The 20,187-nt window shown below is 54.9% G+C and overlaps 1 protein-coding gene across 1 annotated transcript; it reads right to left on the bottom strand.

Annotated features, from left to right (window-relative positions):
* Positions 1-16,516: 16,516 nt before the first annotated feature.
* HSPB3 (heat shock protein family B (small) member 3) lies at positions 16,517-18,435 on the bottom strand. The gene has a single exon (XM_037038532.1). The coding sequence runs from the start codon at positions 17,544-17,546 to the stop codon at positions 17,094-17,096; it is 453 nt and encodes a 150-aa protein (XP_036894427.1). The 5' UTR covers positions 17,547-18,435; the 3' UTR covers positions 16,517-17,093.
* Between the last annotated feature and the right edge of the window lie 1,752 nt (positions 18,436-20,187).

The following is a 20,187-nucleotide window of genomic DNA, read 5'->3' as shown; positions in this document are numbered from 1 at the left end:
CTTTCCGGACCCTTCTTAGTCTGCACAGTGGGACTAAAAATAACTCACTTCGTGGGGTTGTACCCGGATTCAGTGGAGTAGCAATTCCATTTGGTGTTTTATAATGCTCTCAGTGTAGAAGTATTTTAATATAGTTTAGAATAGAGCCCAGCTCCTGACAGCAAGCTCCCAGATGGCGCGATTCCTGCTGGAGGCAAGGAGGGAGCGTCCTGCCTCAGACACGGCTGTGAGTCTGGACGCCATGGTGTGCGCGGTTCCCCAGTGGCGTTTATAGTGGAGGATGCGGCCCAAGCACCTAAACCCCCCTCCCACTCTTGAACGACCCCCTCACTCTCCCGCTCTGTGCCCCTGCCCCACGCGGCTGCTGCTGCCCCACCGTCAAGCCAAGGACCTGATGCAGCTCCCACCGCCTGGCAGCTCCTTCCTCGGGTCCCAGCAGCTCGGCTGTTGAACTTGAGCGGTGAGTGTCTCCTTACCCACGCATCGCCCCGCTTGCCTCCTTACCGTCCCCTTTTGATCTGCAGCCTCTGTTTTCCTTCTGATTGTCGGTGTGTGTGTGTGTGTGTGAGTGTGTGCACACACACACTCTCTCACAACTCGTAAGTGGCATTCCTCCGTGTTTGGTGCCAGGAGTAACCAGTCATCAAGCCAAGGCCTGAATCTGGCCTTTTGTTTGAGCAGTGTTTAAAGGCCATGTCATTTCTCATTTGCTCAAAGACAGGCATGCATTTCTGACTGGAGGGGTACCGCACGGGGCCGGCATTTCGGCATTGCCATTATTAGCTGGTTCCCTCCAACAGGGCGAGTTCTTGCGAGTGACCAGAGTCCTCATGGCTGTTTGGGGTCCTGGACCCAAGACTCGCCGCACCTTCCATCTCAGTCCCTGTAGACCTGGGACAGTCTGTGCCCCACGTGGATAATTCTGAGCGCTCCCTGCCACAGCAGCCTTCCGAGCTCCACGCCCACCTGCAAACCTGCTCTGCACTCTCTCACGGAAAGTCTGCCAGTCGGCCCTCCCTGCCTTCCTTCCACCGGGACACACGGAGCGGACCTGCTGCACGGCTGAGGCTGTGCCGAGGTGGAGGCGGGAGATCCTGGAACTTGGGAGAGTGGGGAGGGAGTTAGGGTACAGGCAGAGAAGCTTTCTGAAGCACGCAGTGCCCCCACATTGGTTGACTGAAGCTACAGCGGGGCGTGAGAAGGGGAGAGGGTGACTATTATTCTGGGACGGTTTGTAGGAGCCAGACCTCGAAACCCATTCGGCCTCATCCACTCTCTGCTCTAATATCTGAGTGTCTGCGACATGGTGGGAAATGACCAGAGAGAGAGTGTGACAAGATGACCAGAGACAAAATGACCAGAGACAAGAGCCAGGAGCTGTGGCCAGTGGCAGGTGGCCCCTTCAGCGCTCCGTTTCCTCTGTGTTTGCAGATGCAGGGGTCAGACTAAGGAGGAGGCTTAGGAGCGTGGCATCTTAGACGACAAGAGGGAAAACATTCGAGGCAGGGAGGGGAAGGTCACATCAGAAAAAGAGTAAAAGCCCCCATTTGGATTCAGCCAAAGAGGTCACTCAGTGGGTTCACAGGGTCCACACCCACCCCGTGGGTGAGCCCAGGCCCACTGCCTGCTGGTCGGCTCCCCCACCCATGCTGGTGTCCACACGTGGACACATTCCCGGTAGAACTGGGATCCACTGCCGCCCCACTGCTCACCTCTTGCCTGTGCCCTGAAGTCGGTCCCTCTTCTCCACCCAGGTCGCCACCCTGTGTCTCGGCTGCATGTCTCACTCTGTTGGACGGTGGCCGTGCCCTGGTAAATGCCGTGAAATCATTAACTTTCCACTTCAGCCACACCAGCTTGCCCTGTGCCCCGCCCCGGTTTCCTCGGCACGCTGTGTGCTGGTAGGACCTGGCGGTGTGTCCGTTCTCAGACCCCTTCCTCTGCTCAGGCGCCCGCCTCCCTTGCCTGCCTGGCAGGCCTGTTCTCAGACCTTCCCGCTGAGGCTGTGCCTCTTCTGCCATGAAGCTCCTCTCGGCAAGCCCGGCAGGGTAATGCGTTCCTTCCCCCGTGTCCTCACAGCATCCTGGTGGCCGCTGTCCTGCTGGGTCACGGACTCATTCCAGTCCACCCCTCTGTCCCCTTGACGGGTTTCGGGCGAACGTGCCGAGGGTTGGAGGTCATGGTTTTCCAGGCCGGCACTGTCCTTGGTTCGTACCCACCCCTCCAGCTGTCCTGGCAGCAGGCGCACGGGGGACTCAGCTCCTGCCGCTGGAAGCCCCACAGGGGCAGGGACAGGAAGCCACTTGGGAAGAAGAAGCGAAGGAGAAGTTTGGGGGCACACCCAGGGCGTTTCAGATCCTGGATGTGGAAGTGGAAAGAACCTTCCATTTTCATTCCTTAGGGAGGAAAAGGTCATTCACGAAGCTGGAATATAGGTTGTCAGGGAGAGAAGAGAAAAGGGAAAAGCAGCTCGTGCCCAGAGAGAAGCCCTCCCACCACAGTGCTCTGTCTGTCTGTCTGTCTGTCCCCCAGGGCAGCTCTGTCTGTCATGCTGAATTCCATTGAGGCCTTTATCTTATTAACATCAGAACTCAATTTACTGACTTTTACCTGAAGGTCGGAAACTGCAGGAGAATCTAAATTCAAAGAAGTAAGAAGAAGAAAACTTAGCAGAATAAACAACCAGAAAAAACCCTAAATGAAAATTAGGGTCAGATTTTCACAGTCCGTGGACACCTTCTCTCAGACACCCACCCAAGGACGCTGACTAATGCCTCGAGGGTAGCGGATGAGTTGGAGAAAGGAGTGAGAAGCTAAGGGACCCTCATCTTAGCAAGAACAAAGTCAGCCTCACATTCTAGGGGTCGTGGCCATTACACCTCAGACACAGTAAGGGTGAAACTGTGGGCTAATCCAGGCAAATAACGCATGGGAGAAGTTGCACAGCAGACCCATCAGCAAAATAGGAGCTATAAATAGCATGTAGCTCCAAACAACGTTTTAACTAAGAGGCCACCCATTCCAATACCCCCCTCGACAGGCCTGGAGAGAGGGAGGAAGTGGGCGGGAGTTGGGGGCCCCCAGGGAGTTGAGAGCCCTCCCACCTCCAGGCCACCGGAGACTCAGCCCTCCTCCTTGGTCCCAGGAGGAAAGAGGGCCCTGAGTTGCTGCATGGCTTGGTTTTTCTAAGACACCAGAAATTCTGATTTGTACGTAAAGTGTCCCGATGCTTAAAACGTGTGTGCGTCAAATTCCACACGACCCAGGGTGGCATTTGCTGGACTGGCTTCCAGGCCGCTGTGCCCTCTCCGAAAGCCTACATGACCCCTCACCTTGGCCCCAGCAGAGAAGGGACGTGGGAGCTGCGCCTGGGCTGTCCTCCTCCTGGACACGCTCGCAGGTCTTCAGGGAGGCCAGGCCTGGGACGCAGCAGACATCCGGGACAGACACGCATTTCCAGTTCCTCCTCTACGATGACAAATGTCACTCAAATGTCCCCTGTCATAATAGGAAAAGGCAGACTGCCTGTGATAAAGCACTTCCCCCCATCCCACTCTGTGCCAAACTAAGAGAACGTGTTTGTAAGACTGAGGGGAGAGTGGAGGCGTGGCGGGACGGACCACGTGGCTCCTCGGTAGCCCTGAGGTGGACAGGGCCACACAGGTCTGCAGAGCCGCTGAGTGCCATTGTCCCTGGCTGCCAAACACACTTGAGAGAAACCCAGAGACAGAATTGCAAAAGGAAAAGACCCGTGTTGCCACCTCCGTTAGTCTGCAGTATCACACATGCGAGCACACACAGGTATCAGATGCTGCTCTCGTGGCAGACAGATTCTAAAAATCAAGGTTCTGCAAAATAAAACATTTGCTGTGAACATGGACAGTCTTCTTGTTTGAGGAAATCTCATGAGTGAGTTCCCTGGAAACATGAAGAATCCTTTGAACATAGGAGACAGGTACGTAAAGGTCCATATAGTTCTATCTAAATAAATCCATGTTTCCATACAAAATAATTTCTAGGTCTGAGCTAGGACCTGGAAATGAGTCTAATGGCCAAATCAAGTGGGCAGGAAAATTATGAACCTGCAATGTGTTTTAAAAGCACCGTTATCTGCCAACTCCCAGTTACGAAACCAGCCAGGCACGGGGATGTAACGTATGGCATCAGGAAAGTGGCCGACAAGGGCGAAACAACTCTGCATGGTGACAGGATCCAATCGTGCTGCAAATGTCCATCTCCCTGCTGTGTGCCTGCAGCTACCAGCTTGTCCCCTGCCAGCCACACGTCACTAAGTTAAAGGACAAGGCGTCATCATCCAGGCAGCACCTGGGGGGCCTGAGCTTCTCGCCTCGATGGACGCAGAGGCCAGTGGGTCGGGAACCGGCAGACCTGCCACCCTGCTGCTTCCACGTACGAGGAGGGTGTCAGCACCCTGCCTGGGAGGGGCTGTCAAAGCCGAGCTCTCGGGGAAAGGAACCCGCCCCGGTGAGACACCCAGGCCTTGCCTCTGCATCAGCAGGACTCTGAGCCGACCCAAGGTCCGTGCTAAGCCAAACTGCTACTTGGGGAGGAGGCGTGCCTTCCTGCCGGGCTGAACAGGGACTCCTCCCCTTTAGAACGAGCCCAGGGGAACCTCCTGGCATCGTCGGCCTGTGCCGCTTGCGGGAGTCTGGGCTCCCAGGAAATAAACCGAGTGTGAGCAGTGAACATTCGTGCCGTCTGGACCTGAAGCTTCCCAGGTGCATGTACGTGGGGGCCCTGAACAGGCCAGCGTGGGGACGCTGTTTGTCTTTCGTTCAACCTTCAGCTCTGCCTAAAGAGAGCCTGTGAGAGGGGAGAGAAGACTCTTCGTCTGCTCCCATGGGTCCACACTCGCTTCCTGGATCTTCCTGGACACGCAGGATGGGGAAGGAAAGACTCCAGGATCAAACCCACCGCAGGGGTTCTGACCCCCAGGAGAGGCTCCTGCTGGCTTCCCTCCGTTCAACGGGCCGGACAACTGGCCTCGCTTAGTTTGTCAGGTAACAATACTCCTCAGGCAACTACAGTGCGTCGTCCTAGGGATGAAAACGAGAATACATTACAGGTACCCGCTGCCCGGGAAGTGGGGCGGGGTGGGGGGTGCAGAGAGGTCACGTGATCACCTCACTGCCGTGTGCTGATCGTGTGCACACTTACAGACACACACACACACGTGTCTATGTTAACAAAGTGGGTGAATATACGTGTGCCTATGTGTCGTATGTGTGTCTAAGGTACCGAGGGCTGGTTAAAGCACCATGTGAACTGCATCACAAACATCATCACACTTGCTATTCCCTGAGAAGCGTGGTTTTGAGGCTTGTCATTTCCGAATTACACAGCAGGAAGTTGAGGCCCGGGGATCCCTGACCTTCCTAAGCTCACAAAGTCGGAGAGCGGAGGCGCGGGACGGGCCCAGGCGCGGGACACCGGCTCCTCTCACACGCAGGCCACAGGGAGCAGGGCCGAGGCCCAGGGACTGGTTTCGACTTTGTTTCGCTAAGTCTGTTGAACAGGCATTAAACTCCCATGATTCGGAACTCAACGGCAAAGCACTCAGTGGGAAGCGGTGCCCCCCACTGTCCTCTCTGTGTCCCCAGCCCCTCCCACCCCGTCCAAAGTTCCTGTGATACAGGGGTCCCCCACACTGACATGGCCCCCCTCCGCTCCATCACACGCTGCCCACGTGGGTCTGCGGCTCGTTTCATTAACTTAATGATGTGCCTTAGAAGTTGCTCTGTGTTGGCGTGTAGAGGGGCCTCATTCCACGCATGGCATCACGGCCTCCCACACATGACGCGCCGTAGGTCAGGTACGTGTCCTGGTGCCTGACTGGTGGACATTTCTGGGTACTGTCTTGACTGTGCTACCTTATTACATTCTCTCATGGGAGGCAGTCATTTTTCTGTTGGTTCTTTTGGGTTTTTCTGGCCTCAATGAGACGAGAAATAGCCAGTGTTGGAGAGGTTGTGTGGATAAAGGCACCTCATTCGCTGCTGGTGGGAGTGTCCGCTGGCACAGCCTCCATAAAACCCTGGAGGCTCCTCAGAGAACTGAGGATGGCGTCACCGTGGGACCCGGCAGCCCCTCTTCGGGATGGCTGCCCCCCAAAACGGAAAGTTCTTATTGGTAAAGACATACACGCCCCTGTGTTCCCTGCAGCAGCATCCCGGTGGCCAGGACGTGGAGACACCCACAGTGCCCTCCTCCACTGGGGGACTGTTACTGGTGGCGTGCGATATCATGTTGCTTTCAGGAGCACAGTGCAGTGACTAGACATTCACGTCCCTTACAAAGTGGCCGCCTCCAGTCCAGTACCCTCTGCCACGACACAGAGTTACTGTGACGTCATCGGCTCTACTCCCCACGCTGAAGTTCACGGCTTCGTGACTGCTCTGTACCTGCCAGTCTGGACTACCAACCCCCTCCCCCTTTCACCCAGCCCCTCGAGTCCCTCCCTGGTGGCAACGCTCAGTCTGTCCTGTCTCTCTGTGAGTTTGTTGCTGTTTGGGACTTCATCAAACTAAAAAGTTTTTACACAGTGGAGAAAACCACCAACAAAATGAAAAGACAACCTCCTGAATGAAAGAAGATATTTACCAATGATACAGTCAAAATATGTAAGGAATTCATACAACTTAACAAGAAAAACAAACAATCTGATTTAAAAATGAGCAAAGAACCTGAATACACATTTCTTCAAGGAGGACAAACCTGTGAAAAGATGCTCACCGTCACTCGTCATCAGAGAAATGCAATTAAAACCATAATGAGATACCACCTCACACCTGTCCGAATGGCCGTCACTGACAAGTCCACACACAAGTGCTGTGAGGACGTGGAGGAGGGGACCCTCGTGCACTGGTGGTGGGAGTGCAGCCTGGGGCAGCCACCGTGGGGACCAGTGTGAAGGGTCCTCAGAATGGATCTGCCTGTTGACCCAGTCATCCCACTTCTGGGCATTTATCCGGAGAAACCCAAACACCAACTCAAAAAGACGTCTGCAGCCCTGCGCTCCCTGCAGCATTATTTACAGCGACCACGATCTGGAAGCAACCTCGGTGCTCATCGATGGACAAATGGGTAAGGAGGAAGTGAGGTGTGTGTGTGTGTGTGTGTGTACGCATGTGCGCGTGCGCAATGGAATATTACTTGACCATAAAAAAGAATGAAAACCTGTCATTTGTGACAACTTGGATGGGCCTGGAGGGCATTATGCTGAGTGAAATAAGTCTGACATAGGTAAGTACCGTAGGATCTCACTGCAGACTCTGAAAAACAAATGAACCTTCTCTTTCCTTTCCACCTCCCCATCCAAACCACTGCACCCGGCTTCTCAAGCCCTCCCTTGACCAGCCCGGCCCACCTCTCAGGCCTGTGTCGCAGCCCCCAAAGGCCACACCGTCCCTGGGCCAGGCTGGTCTCTCCACTGCGCCCCTTCACAAGGAAGGATCCCGGGACCCAGACGTTACAAAGCGGGATGATGTGGGAGAATGCAGTGGACAAATGCCTGCCCTCCAGACTCTGGAGCCCTCAGGGTGACAGGGAGGAAGTGGTCATGCCCGTGTCACAGGGTCAGTGACGTCGTATGTGACTGTAGGGCACCCAGGATGCTCCGGCAGTGGGTCACGTGCGTTTGGAGAACTGGGCAGTGAGGCACCAGGTCCCCGTATCTCTGCCGTAGCTGCATCGGTACATAGTCGTCACAGGGGAACATGACTTTCTCAGTTTAACCAACAGTGCCTGTTTATTCTGATTGCATGGAAGCACAGACTGCTCCAAGTCTTGGGAACACAGTTACCTGGCTTGCAGAAGGCCCCTTCTCCCCCCTCCCACCGCCCCAGCTCTAGCCCGTTCCCCAGGGGCCTGTGAGCCCCCCTCTGGGAGACCCTTTCCTGTTGTTCGGCCAACTCCCATTTCTGGAAACATCTGCATGGTGTGTTCACCCCATGCACGTTAGCAGTGAATGGTTTCTTTGTGTTGATATCCTGTTGGGGTCTGCAGAGTCCCCTCAATAAACACCTGTGCCAGTGGGGAACCTAACCAAACAGCTGGCAGATGGACACCAATTACCGTCCTATTTGTTGACCACGTGAGACTGTGGGAGGTAGTGTAGAATGAGGGTCAGATGAGAACAAGCACAGACATGAGAAGCGGGGTACGTTTGAGAAAAAGCCCTCTGTACACCAACAGGGGGTCCAGGCCCACCCCTCTAGCAAGGTCTTGCAGAGGGGACTGTAAGCTCTCTGTGGGCGAAGCCCCTGCCTCAAGCTTCCGGTGCAGTCTCTATAAGACTGAGAAGGAGGGGCACATACCAGCTGCTCACTGATAATTTTCCAGGCTGTGTTCCAATCACTGTCCCTGTATGAGCTGCACCAGTCCTTACAAAAAGCCCGTGAAGTGCTGACTCTGGTGTTTTACAGACAGGGCTTGGCGTTCATGTGGTCAGTAAGGAGTGGGCTTTAGCCCAGTCCGGCTTCAGCGTCCACGCGTTGACCCCCTACCTTTGACTGCCCGGTTGACTTTGACGGGAAACCGTGTTGGTAGAAATGGAGATTCGGAGTGTTCAGGAGCTGCCCAGGACCAGCCCTATTAATGTCAACTTCAGGGAAGTTCTGTAAATAGCCACTGATGCTTAGGGAAGATCACCGGAGAAGGTTCCACTGCTCATGCCCTTTTCCCTAAAAAAGAAATGCCCTGAAATGATCGACTAGGTGCTGCTACCTGCCCTTGGAGAGGGTGTGCCAGGTCGTCCTCCCCAACCCCCGGCCTCACTTCCTCGTCCGAGCTCAGTCAGGAGCACGGGACAGTCAGAGCGGCTCCAGTCGGACCAGAGAAGGAAGTCGTTTCTGGCCCTGCCCCTTTTGTCGCCCACGTGCTTACACGGCGATCAGTTTTACAGCAGATGAGGAAGCTTCCCTTTATTTCATTGTTTCACGAGATGAAGTGAAGTTAAAATTATGTGTTACCCCTGTAGCTTGGCGTTGAATTTCTCTCATCACTTTCATCTGTAATTCTAAGTTGAAAAAAAGGCTTTCGGGTGCTTTGCCTGTTACCACCAGAGGGCGCTGTCTCGTCTCTTATCTGTCAAAAGCAAGCCCTGCCTCCTGCTGTTGGCAACGTCAGCGATTTTCAGCCTTCCTCATCTCCTGGCACACATAAACTAATTCCTACCATTCTGCATCACACCAAAAAATATCTTTTTGTCTATCTGACAAGAATAGGTATAATTTTGCTTCATTCACACGGCCACTGCTGTGTCGGCTGTTTTCATTTTTTTTTAACTGTACAATCCAAGGGAGAAGCGGTCAGTGCCCCTGACCAAACAGGTTCTGCGTGTTTTCGAAACCCCCGAGGCACGTGGGTTGCAGATCGCAGGGTGGAGAGGCGGCTGTGAGGCTGTCGCATTCCGTCTTCAGTGCATTATGGCGAAGTCATCTGGAGTGGAGCCAAGTTTCAGACCTGGCACCCTGCTCCACCCCCATTGATGGTAGCCACCCCTGAGTCGGGGCCTGGGTGCCGTGGCCACGTCCCCTCTGAATCCCACCTGACCCTCCTCTCACAGAGGAGGAAGTGGGAGCTCAGGGAGTCACCTGACATCCCCAAGGTCACATGGTTGCTCCACAAGGACTTAAGTCAGGCTGTGGACCCAGGTCAGCCTCAGGGAATAAAAGAGGAAAATTCCCATGGTGCCTGTAGATGGTGTCCTGCCCTGGGAAGAGGGAAACGGCGCTTACCCACCATGGAGACCCCCGGCCGGCACTGCAGCAGGGGACAGAGGCCAGGAGGAGGCGGCGTTGAGAGAGCAGCCTGTCTGAATGGGACTCGCAGCTCCGCGGAGCCGGCAGCACAGCTGTGGGGCCGCCAGGCGCTCCCGCCCAGCTGTCGCACCCATTTGCTCGAATGCAGTGCATGTGGCCATTTAAAGGTCCTGGCACCACGGGACAGTTCTTCTCCTAAGGGAACTGTGTCTCCGCCTCTGATGGAGGTGGCCTTCGGCTACACCTTGTCTTGGGGGATCGCAGTGTGAGTGTGTGAGCCCGGGAAAGCGGCCGTTTTCACACATGATGACGTCCATGGGTCTAGAGAGCTTGGCTTCAGGAGGGAACCTGCGCTGCAGCACCTGCCCGTGCCCCCCCAAATGTTCCCCGTGTGCCGATCAACGGCGCCTTTGAGACCCGCCTTTGAGACCCGCTGGGTGTGCATTTGAGGCCGTTGGTGTTCCTAAACATCCGCCCCCGCATCTGAATCTCTGGCGCTGCCCTGAGTTCGGACGGGGTCACTAAATCATAAAGGGCGTACCGTCGCTCACTAGAATGCCCTTGCATTGTCTGCCCTCGGCGTTGTCTGATGAGCTGCTTAATAAGCTCCTGACACTTCGTCTCCCAGGATGTAGGTGAGGAGCGTGTGCTGTATGTCACTGGGGGTGGGGGGGCTGCAGGCCAGACCCTCATCATTCTTTGTTCCGAAGCCCCCGCCTGCCTGGCGTTTCAGTGGGAACTCTGTGGAATGTGAAGTCACAGGACTGACGCACCTGGGGGAAAGGTACATGGATGCCAATTCGGAACCAGTGTGTATTCCACATGCATCCCACACACATTCCACACGCATTCCACACGCTCGTGTCAGTGGCGGTAGATATCAGGTGCTTTCCATCTAGAAAGTCCGCTGGGGTCAGGCTTTTAATTCCCCTCCCCTCTGGGGTCATGGGTCAGCTGTTGCTCCCCACAGGACTCTGTTTATTGAGACTGGTTTTTAAATTACTGCTTTGTTCTAATGCTGAGTAATCTCGTTCATCCCGTGAACTACAACCCCCTGAATGACACAGACGGCACCGAGCATGTTTCCTCGTCCTGCTGTTCAGACCGGTTCCGTCCCGGTATCAGTGCAAGAGGCTGGCCTGTCCGGGCGATGGAGACAGACACCCTGTGGTCCCTTTTGGTCACGGACGTTCCAAGGCATCAGGCCTGGCTCCTGGGCCTGCGACTCACTTATTTGAGGCAACGTCAGCTGTGCCGACAGAAGCAGATCTGGGGACACCGCATTGTCTCCTGAGGGACGGGAGGCCAGACTAGCTCAGGAGCTCCTGGGGACTGCGTTACAGCCTCAAAAACCCGTTCTCATCAGTGGACCATGACTCAACGAGTATGATTTTTAACCACGTTCTTTGTCTTGGGATGATCACAGATTTGCATGCAGCTGTACAAAATAGTAAGTCTCTATACCCTTTCCCCAAATGTCGCCATGCGGACACCCGGGCAAACAGAACATTTTGGGGATGGAGAACTAGTTAAAAATATCCGGGAACACGCCCGAGAGAGTGAAATATAAATAGACACGCAAGCAGGGTGCGCGCCAGTGGGCGAGGAGTGGGGAGGGGGAGGAGGCAGAATCAGACGCGTTTAAACACCGTCCTACCCCCGCTCTTCCTCTCCCTTTGGGATGTCCCCTCCGGAAGGACAAGCACGCCTCTTCTCCAGTGTTCCTAGAAAACGTGACATTGTGTCGTGTGTGTGGAGAATGAGAACAGGAACAGAGCAGTTTAAAATGGCCCCTCGTCTGCAGGGGGCTCTCCCGCACCCCTCACAGCGGGGGGCGTGGCACCAGCTGGAACCCGGCAGGGCCAGCCTGGCTCAGTCGGCCCCTTGGGAGAGCTGTCACTTGGGGAAGCCCTGTAGTTGGCCAACACCAGTGAGGTGTATGAGTGATGCTGTCCAACCCACTGCCCACGGGCCACACATGGCTCAGGATGGCTGTGAGCGCGGCCCAACACAAAACCGTAAATTTACTTAAAACGTTATGAGATTTTTTTGTGTGATTACTTGTCACGATGATTTAATGTGAGACCCAAGACAGCTCTGCTTCCAGTGTGGCCCAGAGACACCAAAAGGTCGGACACCCCTGAGAGTTCCACTGAAAATTCCGCACAGCCTGTGTCCTGTTTCCCGGGTTTGGGTTTGTGTGTCGTTGGCTCCAGTGTTATGGGGTGTTTGGCGTCCTGGTTCCTGGGCACTAAATGCGGGAGGCGGCCCGGGAGAGTGACAGTGACTGGGGAGGCCGTTTTCAAAGGTGTCCCATCAGAAGCATCGGGGGTACCAACCAAACAGGGGCTCCAGGGCGCCCACTCCCCACCTGCGTCAGAACCTCTGTTGGACACCCAGGAATTTGGGCATCTAATGAGAGCCCCGGGTGGTTCTCATACTCAGACTAGTTTAGGAGACGGGGAGACGGCCCTGCTGCTCTTCTCTTGCCTGATTTGTATGCATGATCCCAGTGGTTTTTGGTCAGCCAGATGTTTGCTACTGTCTGGGTCACCTAAGAAGTCCCTTCCCGGTCTCTGCAGTGCTAGGAGTTAGGACCAGTGCAAGAGACACTCATGTCACTGAGTGGGACCGACAGGTGGGAGACCAGGAAGTGCGCTGTCTGCCACCGTAACCAGGAGTCTTCCGATGGGAATCCTGTCTCCGAAAGCCTGATGTGCCTTATGCGACTTTTTGTTTGATGACTCTGCAATTCGCTTCTTATCATGAGAGTTTTTTTCTTACCACTGGGGGCTTTAAGACCAAAGGCTTGGCTTCGTTAAGCAAAAGAAATCAACTTGCAGAATTTTAGAAATAACCGAGTAGACCTTAGAGAAGGGCAGTGATTCTGACCCGCTAACGAAGCATTTCATCTTTTAGTGATAACTTTCAGTCTTTTTATGAAAGATAAGGCTGAGATGTGTCTAACTGACCTATGTAGAAAACATATCAAAGATGCTCGTAATGTCTAAAATATAGTAGCACCCTTGCTGCTCTCTCAGTGGGTTCAGCGTCAGCCTGTGCACCAAAGGTTACAGGTTCGATTCCTGGTCAGGACACAGCCTGGGTTGTGAGTCTTATTCCTGGTCATAGCACGTATGGGAGGCAACTGATGAATGATTCTCTCTCTCTCTCTCTTTGCCCACCTCTAACATCAATAAACATATCCTTGGGTGAGGATTAAAATTAACTAATTAATAATATTAGGTTGGCCAAAAATTTCATTTTTTTCTGTATGATGGCTCTAGTAGCGCCTAGTTGATTTAACTTCATTCAAAACAACTTTGTTAGATTGTATCATGACAAGTGTCATATCAGTGTGCCTTTAAAAAAACTTACCAAAATTGGTGAATATTTGTGCAGCCATTTAAATATTGAAGATGGAAGAAAATATGTAACATTTTCAGCATACGTTTCTTTATTATTTCAAGAAAAGCAAAAACACACCTGAAATGCAGGGAAAGGTTTGTGCAGCGTGTGGAGAAGGTGCTGTGACTGATCGAATGTGTCAGAAGTGGTTTGCGAAGCGTCGTGCTGGAGATTTCTCACGGACGATGCTCCACGGTTGGGTGGACCTGATGAAGTCGATAGTGATCAAATCGAGACATTAATTGAGAACAATCAACATTCTTGCATGCAAGTGATAGCCGACATACTCAAAATATTCAAATCAGTAAAATTATTAATGAAAAGGAGAAATGTGTCTTTTATTTTACAGAAAAAAACTAAACAGATTTTTGGCCAACCGACCAACCAAATAAATTTAAAAAATAAGATAAAAGAGTAAGGGTGTGGCCGCCATTTACCGATATCGGACGTTATGCGAACCCCTGACATCTCACCGGCTTAGTGACCCTGCCTTCTCGCCTGCCCAGAATGTCCCGGTTTCCACGTTGGGACTCTTGTGTCCCAAGGAATCCGTCAGGCCTGGGCACACTGGGCCAGCTGGTCACCCTGCACCTGGGCCTCAGCTAATCCTCAAAGCACCTGTGTGTGACAGGTATCACAGTGAGACCATTTCACAGATGAGCAATTGGAGGTACAGAGGCCTGAAGTGACCTGGCTGGAATGACCAGTTCCCCTGGCTGCTCTCAGAGCCTGCTTTCCTCACTTCTCTGTTCTTGGCCGTGAAGCCACAGTCACTAGAGGCCCTGTCACCTCTTCCCTGTCCAGGGACAAAGTTGATGTATGGACTCCACGCCAAAAGAGCCTGTTTAGAATTTCCTGGCAACTTAAGAAACCAGTTTCACAGGAAATTCATTGTATCCCATTCGATAGCCACAGAAAGTTAAAGCCACACTGAGTTCTCCAAGGCCTTTGACATTGTTTGGGGAAGTTGAGGCCACTGGGCTTGCGGGGATGTGGCTGGGGCAGGGGGACACCGCCCCTTGGAGGGGCAGCGTTCCAGGAGTGTGGCACGTGCCCCACAGCTGCTCCGAGGGGCGCGGCCGCCCGGGGACCCCGAGGAGCCCAGGACAGTGATTGGGGTCCTGGCTGTCCGCTCAGCCCAGGCTGGTCGGCTGCCTCTCACTCATGAACTCTGAGTGGAGCAAAGCGCTGGGGTGCATCTGTCATTCGGGCTGGAAAGTGATTTTTGATGCATGAAACCTGGATGGTTAGGAATAAAGGCATTTGTGCTCACTGAATTTTGTAGAATCGTGACCTCTTGGTCTGCAAGTTGTGATTTCTTTGGAATAAGCTGATGGGGGCGGGGACACATGTCCACCAAGTGAGTGAATGCATGCTTTCTGCTGAAATTGTAACATCTTGTGGAGATGAACAAGGACTTTATTCCAAGATACTGTGATGACCATTTCTCAAAGGTGCATTTCTAGAATACTTCAAGCTTATATTTATTGTTTTTCCTGACTATAAAATAATTTGTAGCAACACAGAATGCTGTGGCTCAGTGGATTGAGCATGGCCTGTGAACCAGAGGGTTGGTGGTTCGATTCCCAGTCAGGGCACATGCCTGGGTGGTGGACCAGGTCCCCAGTGGGGGTATTTGAGAGGCAACCACACATTGATGCTTTTCTTCCTCTCTCCCTCCCTTCCCCTCTCTCTAAAAATAAATAAATAAAATATTTAAAAAACACACAAACGAACAGAATGCTATTCCCTGTGCGTGCGGCTCACAGACCCTTCAGTCAAAGCGGTGAGTTGGGGAGGAAGACCGAGGCTAGGGGTCCAGTTAGCTGGGGTCCAGACACAGACCACACACACCGGGGTCGATCGCAGATGCGCACACACATGCAGACTCTTTAAGGAGAGAAAAGCCCCTCGTCACACAGGACAGCACAGTCGCTGCTTCCGGAAAGGCAGGGAGGGGGGCGTCTTCCGGGTACATGACCTCTTTCTTGTCCTGCGCCGTTTACCACGTGGACAGTCTTTATAGAACACGTGTGTATAACATTCATGATAATTTTGTGTGTGGGGGGGGGATATTTCGAGAGGAATAAGGGCACTGGATACTGAGAAATTCACCCAGAAATAGGGCACAGGAAGCCAAGACCTGTGAGATTATCGGCCTCGAAAGTTCCCTGTGCAGCTACATGAAATAAAAACTCAAAAAGAAACCAATAGGGTCAACTGAAAACACGTGCAGAAATGATAGCCAGGAAGTTTCTAGACCTTAAAGAAAGACGTGTTTTCAGATGGCATACAAACGGCGCACACAAACCCAGACCCGGACGAGGACGCATCAGAGCCAGCGAGCCTCACCAGCCGAGTGCCCTTCTGCCCCAGCGCCGTGGGGGACACGCCAGTCCTCGGGGCACCTGCCTTCCTGGGCAGCCTCTCGGAGTTGACGACACCCCACGGGATGGGGTGGCAGAGAGGCTGTTTCCTGTGACTGGAACCGTGGCGGATGGCGCCCCTTCCTCTCCGCCCCTCGCTCTAAGACAGGGTTTTGGCTGAGGCCCTGGAGCCCGGGTGCTGTGCCAGCGTCCCCATCCCCACCGGGAGGCTGCCGGGCCTCTCTGCGCTCACCGTGGAGCGCGGCCAGCCCGGTAACGTCACGTCGTGTGTTCCCGTTTCTGCTTGCCTCCTGGTTCCTTAGCTGGACCATCCTGGGCTTGCACCTCCCAGGTCAAGTGTCGGCCATACCCTGTGGGAAAGTTTCTGCAGGAGAGCTCCAACGGCAGTTCCCACAGGACTTGGGGGCCAGATGTCATTCCCCAGCCCCCGCCACCCTGGGAGGAGACTGGAGGGAGATGGGAGTGTCTTCTCCGGGAGCCTCTACAGCTGTCACCTTGGGCCAGCTGTGCCACTCAAGTCACAGCTGGTGGTCTCCGGTGCAGGGAGAATTTCTGCTTGGTTTCTGGGACTGCCTTCCTCCCGCCATCCCTGTGGACCTGGGATACGACACGACAACGTCCCACAGCCAGGCACCCCCCTTCCACCCTGCCCCGGTGGGGAGAACAGCAGCCCGAAGACCTTCCTGCACATGCCACTGGCTGCCCACCCTGCCTGGGTGGCTTGGCCTGGGCCCCTCAGGGCCGCCAGGCTGGTCTAAAGAGCACATTTAACTAGCTGTGCTTTTTAGAGTGGTTTCCTAGTCTTAACGTTAACTTCTAAGAGTGTGAGTCAACACGTAGCCTATTAATATTTCATGCACCTCCACAGAACATGCACTGTTTTTAAAATGCTGTAGATAAGAGTCAGTTTTTAAAAAGTATAAGACATGTAGACGGAACTTTTAAAAGCAAGGTTTATATCATAAACGCCACGTGAGTTTAATGCAGACTGTAGTGAACCACACACGTACTTCAGGCCCGATCTCCAAGCCCCGTGTTGTGACTGTCAGATTCCGTTTACAAAGCTGCCATTCAAATCACTGAGAAGAGAAGCCTGTCGGCCGGAGGAGCCCCGCTCTTTTTAGCGACGCAAAGATTTTTCACAAAGTGGCTGAGTGCTGCTGAAACCAGCAGGGCTCTCTGCCACCTGGCGTGGCAAAGGCTGCTTCCCCGGTCTTGGCGCCATGGCAAAGAGGCAGGTCCGGTTTCTCGCTAGTGCCAAACCTGCCCCCCTGACCCTCTGTGTGTCGGGGGCAGGAGGGCGGCACTTGGTGCGCTGGGGAGGAACTGAACGAGGGTTCGCTCTTGCAAAGGGAGCAAAGACCAGCTCAACAAACCGGGGCCCACGTAGAGCTCTGCCTTCAATCTTGCAGAGAAGCGTCTCCGACGTGGGCCACACACACACACTCCCACGGTAGGTACCTCGGCCGCTGGCCCGCGATTGCCCCCGTGCCCGGGGAGCACAGTGCGGGAGAGGTCACTCGGTCCCGGCGGAGCCCTTCACTTCCACCACCAGGATGCCGTCGTGGCAGAGGAGGGCCGACAGGTCCCTGGTCTCCACGCCCGGGGGCAGCCGGTACTGCCGAGTGAAGCTCCGAGAGATGAAGCCGTGCTCGTCCATCCTGGCTCCATGCTGCGCCTTAACCAGCAGCCAGCCTTCGAAGGCCTGGATAATGATGTCTTCGGGGAGGAACTGGACCACGTCCAGCAGAACCTGGAAGCGCGCCTCGCTGCCCTGGGCTGGCGCCTCCGCCCTGGCGGCCCCTGCCGAAGCCTGGACCGAGCCGGCTCTCCCCAGGTCCACGGTGGTCGGCCCGGGCAGGGCAAATAAGGCGTGGTCCAGCCTGCAGCCCTCGAGACCCCGTGCTTCAAACTGTTCCTGGTAGCGCACCGGGGTCTCTATGAGGAGCCTGCGAACGATCTGGGCCATGGGGGAGAGAGAAACAGCGTGGTGGGCAGCGTCCCTCCGGGCCGTGTCTCTCCGACCCTGTCCCTCCAACGGTCCGCCCAGCCGGAGCCCTCTGACCAAACTAGCAGGTGGAGCAGCCACTGGCTAATAACCCTGCACAGATCAGGCCCGAAAATACCCCACGCCCTCAGTCTTGTGTCGCCACACAGGCTGACAGTGCAGGGCTATTTATAGGGAGGCGCCGGGCTTGTGTTCCCGTAGCTCCCAGCCTGCTGGAGCCGCCCTCCCGTCCATCCGTCCTCCCTCTCCCCGCCAAACGGGGGTTCCGAGCTTATCTCCGGAGGAAAGGAGTCAGAACCAGAGGCAGTATGTGAAAAACGCAAGCGCACTGCCCTCGGGAACCACCGTGGGCGAATGCGCCGTGACCTCTCGGAGCAGCCGGATGGACAGACTCACTGCTGACAGGCTGCGTGGACCCGACTCCATGGGCGGGGCTTGCGGGGTCGCGTCCGGCTTGAACCTGTGGGGACTTAAGAGGCACACGCACACCCAGATCTCAGACCCGAGACAGGCCCACGGCCCTCGGTCCCTCTGTTCTCTCCCCTCCTCTTTTAAGCTTTTGTCCTTAAGGGACATCGGAGCCCTATCCTCTGGGGTTATTCCATTTGACTTGTCAAAAATGAGATGGGTGACAAAGCCGGAGAAGTGTCCAAGCCCAGGGTGGGAGGCCATAGGACGGGGACACTTAGTGATAGAAACAGAGCCGGTGGGGAGAGAACCACGGGGAAGCTCTGAACTGTGGGAAACGCAAGCCCAGGAATCTAGGATGAATCTAGACACAGCGAAGAGAAGTCACATAGTTTCTCACCTGTAACAGCCTTTTCAAGGATGAGGCAAGTCCGTGCCCACTGCTGTGGAAGGAACTCCCAGGCCTGTGCAGTAGCAAGCCCAGAGGGCAGTCATGTGCCGCCGTTTATACGAGTAGGCATTTGAGGCTATAAATAGGGCCCCTCCGAGAGCCGTTCCCTCTGGGAACAGCAGTTGCCGCCTGGGGGCGGGGCGGGCAGGGGCTGGAGGGAGACTTGACCTTCACTGTGAGTAATCCGTGCTTTTGATTTCTGCAGTGTGTCTGTAACACACATATACACAAACTTCCTTTGTACATGCAGGGGTTCACAGTGGGGTGACTCCTCCACCCCGAGTTTACCTTGCCCTGTCCCTGCTCTGAAGCCCAGTATAACCAAGGCAAACGCCTCACCCACAGCCTCCGTTCAGGGTCCCAGGGACCTGCAGCGAACCAGCCTCCCACACAGTGGGGCAGCTGCACAGTGGGGCGGCCGCCTGCCCTCTCAGACTCCAGTCGAGGCCCTTCCTACTCTGGGGGCTGGCCCATTGGTAACACTGACCTTGTAAACTGCCTCCTCTCTTTGCTTTCTTCCCTGCCAAGCCCCCCACGATCCCTCTCAGAGCCTGGATTTGGTGCAGGACCCTGGCAGACAGCTGCAGCCAGGCACCCCTGTGGGGGCACGGTTGCTTTCCACAGATGCTGAGCCAGTCTCCAGCCCCCCCCGGACCCTGTGAGCCACACTCTCGCCAGACCATGTGACTTCTGGGTGAAGAGAGCCCCCGGGGTCCTGGTCTGCCGTGGAGTAACCATCTGCAACCGTGGCCCTACTTAGAGAGCTCACGCTGCAGGGGTTGAGGGCAGCCCGGTGGCTTCCTACCTCCCCACCCCCTCCTCCTTGCGCTGGACTTTCTGAGCCCAGTGCCAGCCTCCCGCCTGACCCTGCCGAATCTGCCTCCGGGGCCCCTCCCGCCCCCGCCATATCCTTCCTTCACCAGAGCTGAGTCTCGACCCCGTCCCCTCTAGGAGGGGCTCAGCAGCACAACCGCCTCCCAGGGGTGCTGGGGGGATGGGACTTGATCCTGGCCATCAAGTGTTTTCTCCATGGGGCATTGTGTCAAAAGATCTGGAAATGGACGTGTGTCTGGTGGTCTCTGCAAGCCCCAAGCAGGCTGGACATGTGAGCGGTTGTTCACAGTCTGACAGGGGCTTCGGCCCCTGTTCTTAGCTCCTGTTTGGAACGCTCATGGTGAAGCGAACAAGCCGAATTTTCCGGACCCAGGATGCCTTTGCCTGCCACGGACGGTTTGCATGCGGTTTCAGCCTCTGAAACGGGACCAGTACCATCACCTGCCTTTGGTCAGGTTAACTCTCCCATTCAGAGATAGTTTCTAAGATGTCACAGCTCCCTGTAGTTGCTAGGCAACCAAGCAAGGCCTAACGGGTCAGCTCGGGATTTAGAAGAAGCCAAGACCTTCCCAGGGTCTGCCCTGAGCTGTGAAACCGATTCCAGGTGGGATGGGCTGTGGGGCTCAGAAAGCCAAACGCTGAAGGTTTCATGTTTTTGTGTGGTGGGTGCCCTCTGGTGGGAGAGACTGGAATTACGCCTACAACGGACTAGAATCAATTCTGTAGGAGCAATTCATACTCCTTCCTTTTGACTCCCCGTGCCCGGTAAAGGCCCTCGCACCCTGACCCGATTTTACTGTTCGGTCCAGAGCTTGCAGCTCTTAGGTCGCTTGTGTTGGACTGGGGTAGCGGGGTGGGCCTGGGAGCTTTGCAAAGGATAAGTTGGGAACCCTTGCTTCTGAGTGAAAA

This window comes from Sturnira hondurensis, unplaced genomic scaffold (assembly GCF_014824575.4).
Source record: "Sturnira hondurensis isolate 20B ecotype Veracruz unplaced genomic scaffold, ASM1482457v3 Scaffold0024400, whole genome shotgun sequence".
Taxonomy (NCBI): domain Eukaryota; kingdom Metazoa; phylum Chordata; class Mammalia; order Chiroptera; family Phyllostomidae; genus Sturnira; species Sturnira hondurensis.
The sequence above is the reverse complement of the archived record's forward strand: the minus strand, read 5'-3'. Positions and strand labels throughout refer to the sequence as shown.